The sequence below is a fragment of the Macrobrachium nipponense genome, chromosome 13 (genome assembly GCF_015104395.2).
Source record: "Macrobrachium nipponense isolate FS-2020 chromosome 13, ASM1510439v2, whole genome shotgun sequence".
NCBI lineage: Eukaryota > Metazoa > Arthropoda > Malacostraca > Decapoda > Palaemonidae > Macrobrachium > Macrobrachium nipponense.
This window is the reverse complement of record NC_087206.1, coordinates 92,381,250-92,391,062: the sequence shown is the minus strand read 5'-3', so window position 1 is coordinate 92,391,062 and position 9,813 is coordinate 92,381,250. Positions and strand designations below refer to the sequence as shown.

The window sequence follows — 9,813 nt, the reverse complement described above, 5'->3', positions numbered from 1 at the left end:
GTGTCTGTTGGGTCGGTCGCAAGTCTGGTCTGTATTGTGAGTCAGTCTGTGGTCAGAACCTGTGGTGGAGAGTCAGTTTTTTTGGCTGCAGTCTTAAATATTATAGATGGTCAGTTAATTTGTGTGTTATTGATTTGTTGTTAAGTTTGATATTGTTTGCTTAGAGTTGTTGTGCCTGTGTTGTTAGATTTATTTGTTGTGCTTGTGAGTTTCTGTTGAGTTATATATGAGTTGTTGTAGTAGTGAGTTGTTGAGGGTTATTGTTGGTGAGCTGTTGTGATTTCTTGATGTTGTTAGTGTGTATGTGTATTGGCTTGTCACATTGTTGTTTTTTTGTGTTGTTAGTGATTGTTTGTGCAGTGGTCTTCTGTTGTGGTTGTTGTTCTTGTTTGGTTGTTTGTGTATTGTCGGTAATTACATGTGTTTTGAGAGTTTTTTTTTTCAATTTATGATCCTGCCACATCGTCAAAAATAATTTGCTTCCGCTGATTGCTATTGAAAATGGCCATCAAGAACTGTTTTTAATGTTTGTGCTTGTCTTAGTTCTCTGTAGTCTGGAAGACCAGGTGAGGATAATTACTCACTTAAGTGCTAGGTTAAGGAAACTCTGTCAAAGAATTCCCTGAAAATGACCAGAGGAAAAGAGGGCGAAGTGAATTGTGGGGACTCGGGCAAAATCCGATAAAATTCGACATTGTTATCTTTCGCTTGCCGAAAAGCCTTTATGGATATTCATGAGAGGTGAAGCACTTCTTTATGAACAGCTCTTAATTTGGAGACGACGAAAAACTGGGTCCTTAGTACGCAAAGATATAAAATATAACAACCCTGAACAGATAACAGAACTGATGCTGTATAAACTATTCCTGAAAAGCAAGAACATCCTTATTCTTAGCATAATTAGGTATAGTTGCTATTTTGATGCCTTATACTTAGTTTTGGCCCGTAAAAAGCCAGGAGGGAATACAGTTATTGAAATGGCCTAGTTCTATTTAGTGGCAGAACTAGGTCGTTATGTGCCCGGGTGCAAATTATTTGAGTGGGCCTCTATCATGAAAAGCAAAATTAATTGCCATTTAATGATGATACTATAGTATAGATAAGAATAAACTCTACTACTACTGTGATTATCATTATCATTTATATTTTCATTATTTCTATTACCTAAACATATTTACAAATATATAACCAAATCAATCTACTAAGACATTATGATGCGGCCAGGTGGGCCCTCAATCACAGTGGGCCCTGGTGCATTGCACCTCCTGCACCCCCAGTAGTTCCGCCACTGGCTCTATTCACTTCCCAACTTCAGTGAAAACATGAGCACAGACTAAATGCAAAAGAAGGAAAATGTCTTAGAATGGTAGTTGGTACTCAAACCTTTTGGTAATTTTTTATTTATTTCACAGAGGAGAAGTTCCGGAGAAGGCGATCGATGGCAATGACAACTCGATATTCCATTCCACACACGAAAAGCGTCCCTGGTGGGTGATCGATTTGGGATCAGAACGAATCATTTACCATATCATGATTCTGAGTCGCCAAGACTGCTGTTCAGAAAGGTTACATGACCTCGAGGTAAGCATGCTGGCTAATATCAACCTATTTTTTTCTTTTATTAATAAGAGGTATCTCTTCTTCCTCTTTACATCCTCTTACTTCTTCCTAATGAACACCATATTCTTTGGAAACTTGAATCTCAAATTAATGGCCCCTGTGAGCTTGTTCCATATGAATAGGGTTCATCTTCTGAATAATAATAATAATAATAATAATAATAATAATAATAATAATAATAATAATAATAATAATAATAATAATAATATGTAGCGCCGTGGCAGAGTGGGTTAGGTCGTCAATGGACTGGTTAAGCAACATTGGGGCTGGTCAGTCGTTGGATGGGTGACCGCTCTCCTTGGCGTTGATTCCTTGTGAGAGTATCTTTACCACAATTTCCTTAGTCTACTCAGCTGTAAATGAGTACCTATTTCCGATAGGGTAGGGTCCAGCTATGGATTGAATAGCAAAACTCAGCAATGATGAAAAGAAATGAAGGATTAAACGACAACAATGTAAATGGAACCTCTGGTAATAGAGGAGCTTCGTCCGGCAGCGAGGTATGCAGCCCAATTGAAGGGGAAGACGGTCAGGTACTTTGAGGTCGTCACCCAGCAACTGACCAACACAACGACAGTAACCAAAAACCAGATACTGGAGCCACAGAAGCAAACCAGAGCAGACGCTGGCCGACCAAGTAAGGAACATGAAGAAAAAGAAATTGCTCTCACCAACAGAAAGAGAGGAACTGGTTAGGGAAATGACACACAGCAACGAATTACAAGAAGACGAACTGAAAAACAATACCACAGGAGACAACAGGGATGATGAGCTATCAAACAATGACACGAAGAAACGCCGACAAAGTAACAGAGAGGGCGGAATGGGTAAGGTCAATGAAATAATGAGAATTATATGCACCACCACTATTACAGAAAAAAATAACCTGGCATATGCAGGAGCAAGACTAGTAGCAGAACTCGTGGGGATACAAACACCAACACCCCCAGCACAACCAACCCAACAGAAACCGCCTTAGAAAAGGCGCCTGGAAATGCAAATCATGGTGATGAGATCTGACTTGAGCAAACTGAAAGACATGGCAGAAAAAAGGCTAAGAAGCAAGAAAAGAAGGGAGGAACTGAACTAGAAATACAAAGTACAGGAGAGGGGACTAAACAACACAATAGAGGATGTAAAACAGAGGCTTAAGGACAAAGCACATAAGATCCAACGGTACATGAACAGGAATAAGGGATACCAACAGAACAAACTATTCGGAACCAAGCAGAAAAGACTATACAGCCAACTAAGAGAGGAAGACAGCTATCAAGAAATTCCTGAAGCCAAACCAAGTAAGAGACTCTGGGAAAACATATGGAGCAATCCAGTGTCAACAAACATGCAACATGGCTCCAGGAAGTCAGGGAAGAAGAAACAGGGAGAATAAAACAAAGATTGAGATCATAACAGACACAATCAGACACCAACTGAAGAAAATGCCCAGGTCCCGGTGAAGTCCATGGATACTGGCTCAAAAACTTCAAGAGCAACTCCAGCATTCTATCACAAACCACCATGCACCCAAATGGATGACCACAGGAAGAACATCCTTAGTACAAAAAGACAAGAGTAAGGGAAATATAGCCAGTAACTACAGGCCTATCACCTGACTAACAATAATGTGGAAGTTACTAACAGGTATCATCAGTGAAAGGCTATACAACTACCTAGAGGATACAAACACCATCCCCCACCAACAGAAAGGCTGCAGAAGGAAGTGCATGGGCACAAAAGACCAGATCCTGATACACAAAAGGTAGGAGAAGGAAAACCAACCTAAGCATGGCATGGATTGACTATAAGAAAGCCTTCGACATGATACCACACAACGGTTAACAGAATCCTTGAAAATATATGGGGCAGAGGAAAACATAAGCTTCCTCAAAAATACAATGCGCAACTGGAATACAATACTTACAAGGTCTGGATTAAGACTAACAGAGGTTAATATCAGGAGAGGGATCATCCAGGGCGACTCACTGTCCCCACTCTTATAGCCATGATTCCCATGACAAAAGTACTGCAGAAGATGGATGCTGGGTACCAACTCAAGAAAAGAGGCAACAGAATTAACCATCTGATGTTCATGGACGACATCAAGCTACATGGTAAGAGCATCAAGGAAATAGATACCCGAATCCAGATTGTAAGGATAGTATCTGGGGACATCAGGAATAGAAAAATGTGCCTTAGTCAACAAACAAAAGGACAAAGTAACAAGAACTGAAGGGATAAAGCTACCAGATGGGAGCAACATCAAACACATAGATGAGACAGGATACAAATACCTGAGAATAATGAAAAGAGGGAATATAAAACACCAAGAGATGAAGGACACGATCAGGAAAGAATATATGCAAAGACTTAAGGTGATACTCAAATCAAAACTCAACGCTGGAAATATGATAAAAGCCATAAACACATGGACAGTGCCAGTAATTAGATACAGCACAGGATTAGTGGAATGGACGAAGGCAGAACTCTGCAGCATAGACCAGAAAACTAAGAAGCATATGACAATACACAAAGCACTACACCCAAGAGCAAATACGGACAGACTATACATAACACGAAAGGAAGGAGGGAGAGGACTACTAAGCATAGACAATTGCGTCAACATCGAGAAAAGGGCACTGGGGCAATATCTGAAAACCAGTAAAGATGAGTGGCTCAAGAGTGCGTGGGAAGAAGGACTGATAAAAGTAAACTAAGACCCAGAAATATACAGAGACAGGAAAATGACAAACAGAACAGAGGAATGGCACAACAAACCAATGCATGGACAATGCATGAGACAGACTAAAGAACTAGCCAGCGATGAAACATGGAAATGATTACAAGGGGAGAGATCAAGAAGGAAACTGAAGGAATGATAACAGCGGCACAAGATCAGGCCTTAAGAACCAGATATGTTCAAAGAACGATAGATGGAAATAACATCTCTAAAATATACAGGAAGTGCAATACGAAAAATGAAACCATAAACCACATAGCAAGCGAATATCCGGCACTTGCACAGAACCAGTACAAAAAGAGGCAAGTGCAAGAAACACCATCTACCTTGCAGTAAAAAGTGGTACGAGCAGCAACCTGAAGGAGTGGTAGAAAATGATCAGGCAAAGATCCTCTGGCACTATGGTATCAGAACAGATAGGATGATACTTGCAAATAGACCAGACGTGACATTGATTGACAAAATCAATAAGAAAGTATCATTCATTGATGTCGCAAAACCATGGGATACCAGAGTTAAAGAGAAAGAAAGGGAAAAAATGTATAAGTATCAAGACATGAAAATAGAAATAAGAAGGATATGGATTATGCTAATGGAAATTATACCCATTAGCAAACTTACCCATCGTACAGGTGCAGAAGTGAAAAATTTATATGTACTATTTGTTCAGCAATATTAAAATAAGGGCGATTACACGAATAGTCTCTCTCTCTCTCTCTCTCTCTCTCTCTCTCTCGTAAAGTAATTCAAGGGACGATCACTGAACGCAGAGAAATTCTTATTCGTTGTTGTTTCCCCTCTTTTAATGATATTCTCTCTCTCTCTCTCTCTTAAAGTAAGTGAAGAGATGATCAATGAATGTAGATAAATTCGTATTCATTATTGTTTACCCTCTTTTAATGATTCTCTCTCTCTCTCTCTCTCTCTCTCTCTATGTAAGTCAAGTAACGAAGACAGTGATAGGATTATCGGATTACTTTGCTCTCAAATCACAAATTATCTCCTCTCTCTATCTCTCTCTCATTTTTCAATAGGAAGATAAAATTATAAAACTGTAGTGCATTAATGTCTTTAAATGGCTCTCTCTCTCTCTCTCTCTCTCTCTCTCTCTCTCTCTTGTCGGTGACTTTCATTTAACGGAACAGGGATCTTGATTGGTTCATTTCTTTGTCAATTACTTTGCACGGTGATACGCATAATAAAGTATCTTTCTTTCAAATTATGTTACTGCAATGACGCAACTTGTATGTCAGTGCGTTATGGCTACTGATAAATGCTCTTATGATCCTGTGTCTTCCAAAAAAGAGTAGAAAGTAGGAACTTGTCAGTTTCCTTTTTATTATGTCCATTGGCAGGATCGAAATTCCGAAGCAACATTACCGGGCAGTACTTCTTCAACATTATTTTGTGCACTGGCAGTCCCGATGGATTTAAGTTATTCAAAAAATCTTGCGGATATTGATGATAATTTTCATCTTCTATTGTGTCCGAGCTGAAATATCCGCTACTTTCTCCGGGGAAGTTGTACAGAAATTATGTATGAAAAATCGTAAAGTAACTAAGTCTACGGGAATAACCAGCCTCGTTTCACGGCCAGAAACTGCTCCGTTTCAGGGAATCCCTTCTCACCTCCACCCCCTACAAAGGAGGGGGTTAGGTTGGATGAAACCCCATTACAAACCATCTTAGGGGTCCCCACCATAACCCTGCCAAGTTTCATGCCCATCTGACCAGCCGTTTGCCCGTGATTGAATGACAGACAGACAGACAGACAGACAGAGAGACAGATAGACAGACAGACAGACAGACATTACGCCCATTATAGTATGATAATCATGGGAACACTAGGCACAATCCCAAGATCCCTGAAAAGGAATCTGGAAAAAGCTAGAGGCTGAAGTAGCTGCAGGCCTCATGCAGAAGAGTGTGCTCCTAGAAACAACGAACATAGTAAGAAAAGTGATGGACTCCTAAGGAGGCAGAATGCAACCCGGAACCCCACACTATGAATACAACCCAGTCGAATTGGAGGACTGTGATACCCACAGGCCACCCCAACCCCCCAAAAAAAAAAATAAAAAAAAAAGGCTGGTGAGGTCGGCAGATTCTTTTGCTACATTATCATCCTAAGATGATACTTTGTACTTGGCTCACATAATTTACACATATATCTGGCAACGTAAAAATGAAAGGAAATATTTTTTTTATTAAATCTTATGGACTGATTGTGCATTTTACATCAGAACTTTAGTGAATGTCAAGGACATTCTATTTATCACAAGGTTTGTCAAAAAATATTAATGTAAGATCACTTTTGAGTGTCAGAGTGCTTTGATGGTGGCCTTCAAAAGTAACAGGCATTTGTCTCCTCCAGATTCGCCTGGGAAACGACTTGGAGGTGAATGGCGACTTCTCCTCTTATGATCTTCTGTATTTCTACAGAGGACCCTACAGGAAGGAAGACGGATTCTTCATGTATACCTTTGCCCAGGGTGTAAAGGGGAGATACCTGAGTCTACAGATTGTTGCAGAGGCAATAGAATATTTACAGCTTAACACCGTCAAAGTTATCGGTTTAAGGAACTAAGTAACTATCGTACTGGCCAAAATGCTTTTATAGGTATTGTTAAATTATTTAAAGCCTTTGAAGCCGATTACAAAAATGATAGGGTTATCATGAGATAAAAAATTTCACCACAGAATTAAGTAATTAGGGGAAATCACTTCCAAGGAAATATTACATAGCCGTAAGGTACATACTTATAAATCATCTGAATTAGTGTGATTTATTTTTGCAGACATCAGGAAATTCATTTTTGCATATAAAAATAAAAGAATGAATGAATATTGATAAGGGTATCCTTCCTGGAAGAAAGTAGCCACTGATTTGGTTTGCTTGTTTGTTAACAACACTTCCGTTGGTTTCTGGCTACAACCAAAACAAAACAAAGTGGACTCTGTGACTGGCTACAACCAAGTAGATTTTAGGAGAGAAATTGTCAATTGGTTTAGGGCCCTTTTGTGTGTGTCCTTTGCCTTGCCTCGACCGAGGTTTGTGGTATTTTGTTCTTAATGTGATTATCCGCTTAGAATACGGATTCAACCAATTAAAATATGATACAAAGCTTCCTGTATTATGTATTCTATAACTCAATACATTCATAACGCTGCAAATCAAACATTATTTAAGCATTATGGACTTTTTTTACTGTATGTAGTAGCCTTAGGTGACAGAAATGCTAACACGGTAAAAGTGCAACCAATCAGAGATGGTGTAAGCACACGAGAAATAGATATATTTATATATATAGTATATAATTGGATGTATGTATGTGTGTTATGTATTTGTGTGTGCGTATGTTTCAGCATAACTCTGAAACGCATTGAGCAATTTCAACCAAACTTTGTATACATATGACTTACCATTTGGAAAAGAACACTGGAAATGTAAAAATTTAAAAAGAAAAGACAGATATTAGCGTCTAATCCATAGTTTTCGAGTTTGCTGAAATAAGTAGTGACACTCCCGATGCCCTTTAAGTCCAAATTCAGCCGTGATAGGAAGTAGGGGTAAGAAGTGGTGAAATATGAAATGTCAAAATGATGGGCAATGTAACAGGAAAGGGAGAGAGAGAGAGAGAGAGAGAGAGAGAGGAAGTGAGAGAGAGAGAGATAGAGAGATTTTATCAGTTTCCTGGGCAGCACCAGGTCGGTCAGCTAGTGTGCATATATATATATATATATATATATATATACTATATATATATATATATATATATATATATATATATGTGTGTGTGTGTGTGTGTGTGTGTGTGTGAGTAATTGTGACAACACATGTAAGTACATATGAGGATAGCTATTTATGGACATACATCCGAGCACAAATGGAATTTGAATACATATGGTATGCAGTTGAGATTACGTTTCCTTAAATTTCTGAATCTCTCATTTTCCTTTAGTTCATCAGTTCAATAATGATGTTTTGGTGTTTGAGGAAGAGGAAAGTCTCAGAAAAGTTGCTTAGCTGGTCAAGATGATATATCAAAGAACGAAGACATAAGTAATAATAACAGTTGTGGAAACAGAAAACTTTGAAGTTGGTGTTGGATTACACCAGGAGTCAGCACAAAGCTCATTTTTGTTTGTGCTGGTCATGGATGTGTTGAGTGAAGAGATCAGGAATAAAGTACTGTAAGAGTTGTTGTACACTGTTGATCTAGTGAATACTGCTGAAGATGAGGAGGACCTACAGAGAAGGGTTGGCGAGTGGCAGTAGTCTTTAGAGGGGTGGCTTAAAGGTGAATGTGGATAAAACAGAGGTTTTGGTGAGCAATAGGGAAGATAGAGACAGAGTAGTAATACAAGAAAGAAGAGACTTCATTGTAATACAGGCAGAAAAGTTTAAATACTTAGGATCTACTTTAAGCCAAGATGGAGAATGTGAGGCTGAAGTTGACAGTAGGATAAAAGCGGCGTGGGAGAAGGGAGAGATGTAGCTGGGGTAGTATGTGATAAGAAAATGCCAATCAAGTTAAAACTCAAGATCTATAGCACATTTATAAGACCAGTGTTAATGTATGGATTGGAAACATGGGCTCTAATAAGAAAAGAATAAGTAAAGCTTGAGAGAACAGAGATGAGAATGCTGAGGTGGATTATGAGAATATCGCTGCTTGAGAGATTGGAAAAGGATGAAATAAGAAGAAGATTAGGCCTAGTAAAGGTGACAGATAAGATAAGAGAGTCACGATTGAGATGGTATGGGTATGTGCTGGGGATGGATGACGAGGAGGGAGTGGAGAGGGATTGGAAAGAACCTGTTGGCAGAAGAAGATCGAAAGGGAGACAGAGAATTAGATGGCGAGATAAAGTGAAGGAAGATCTGGGAGAGGAGGTCTGGTGGAGGATGATGCCTTTGATAGAAGGCAGTGGAGAAGGCGCATCAGGCAACCGACCCCTTAATGTAGGGATAACTGTTGGAAAGAAGAAGAAGAATAAGAATGATTTTTTAATTAACCGCCTTTTATTATTTCATGTATTTATATGTTCACAAACTATTCATGTATATGTTAAGTATGAAAGAAGAATGGCCACCATAAGATACCTCCCGAAAATTGGTTCTCATTCCACCATCCAGCTAGATCGTTTACAAAGAAGCTTTTCCAAAAACCTATGGTTTCAGCCAACGAAAGAGGGTTATAAAACCGATGGGTATTGGAGGGCTTATATTAGTGTAGGTCTAAGGACGAAGATGGACGGTGTGCTTTCGTGAAATAAAGAAAGGTACCCTGGCAAGGACAAGGAGTTTCAAGGTTGTTGATAAAAGTTGGAATCTTAAGAATGTCACGGAAAGGAGTATTTTCGTTACGGAATTCAAAATTCTGTCACTTTCCTGAGGAATTTCGAAGATTGTGAAGTCCTTCGAAGCTGGAACACCATTATATACTTTTCAA

At 39.1% G+C, this 9,813-nt stretch overlaps 1 protein-coding gene across 1 annotated transcript in view; it reads left to right on the top strand.

Moving 5' to 3' along the window:
* The window catches only part of LOC135225212 (pentraxin fusion protein-like), a 74,359-nt gene extending 66,809 nt beyond the window's left edge, over positions 1-7,550 (top strand). The window contains exons 2-3 of the mRNA XM_064264523.1: positions 1,413-1,581; positions 6,732-7,550. Of these exons, the coding sequence (XP_064120593.1) occupies positions 1,413-1,581; positions 6,732-6,944 (382 nt within the window). The 3' untranslated portion in view covers positions 6,945-7,550. The remainder of the gene's footprint in view (positions 1-1,412; positions 1,582-6,731) is intronic.
* The last annotated feature ends 2,263 nt before the right edge of the window (positions 7,551-9,813 follow it).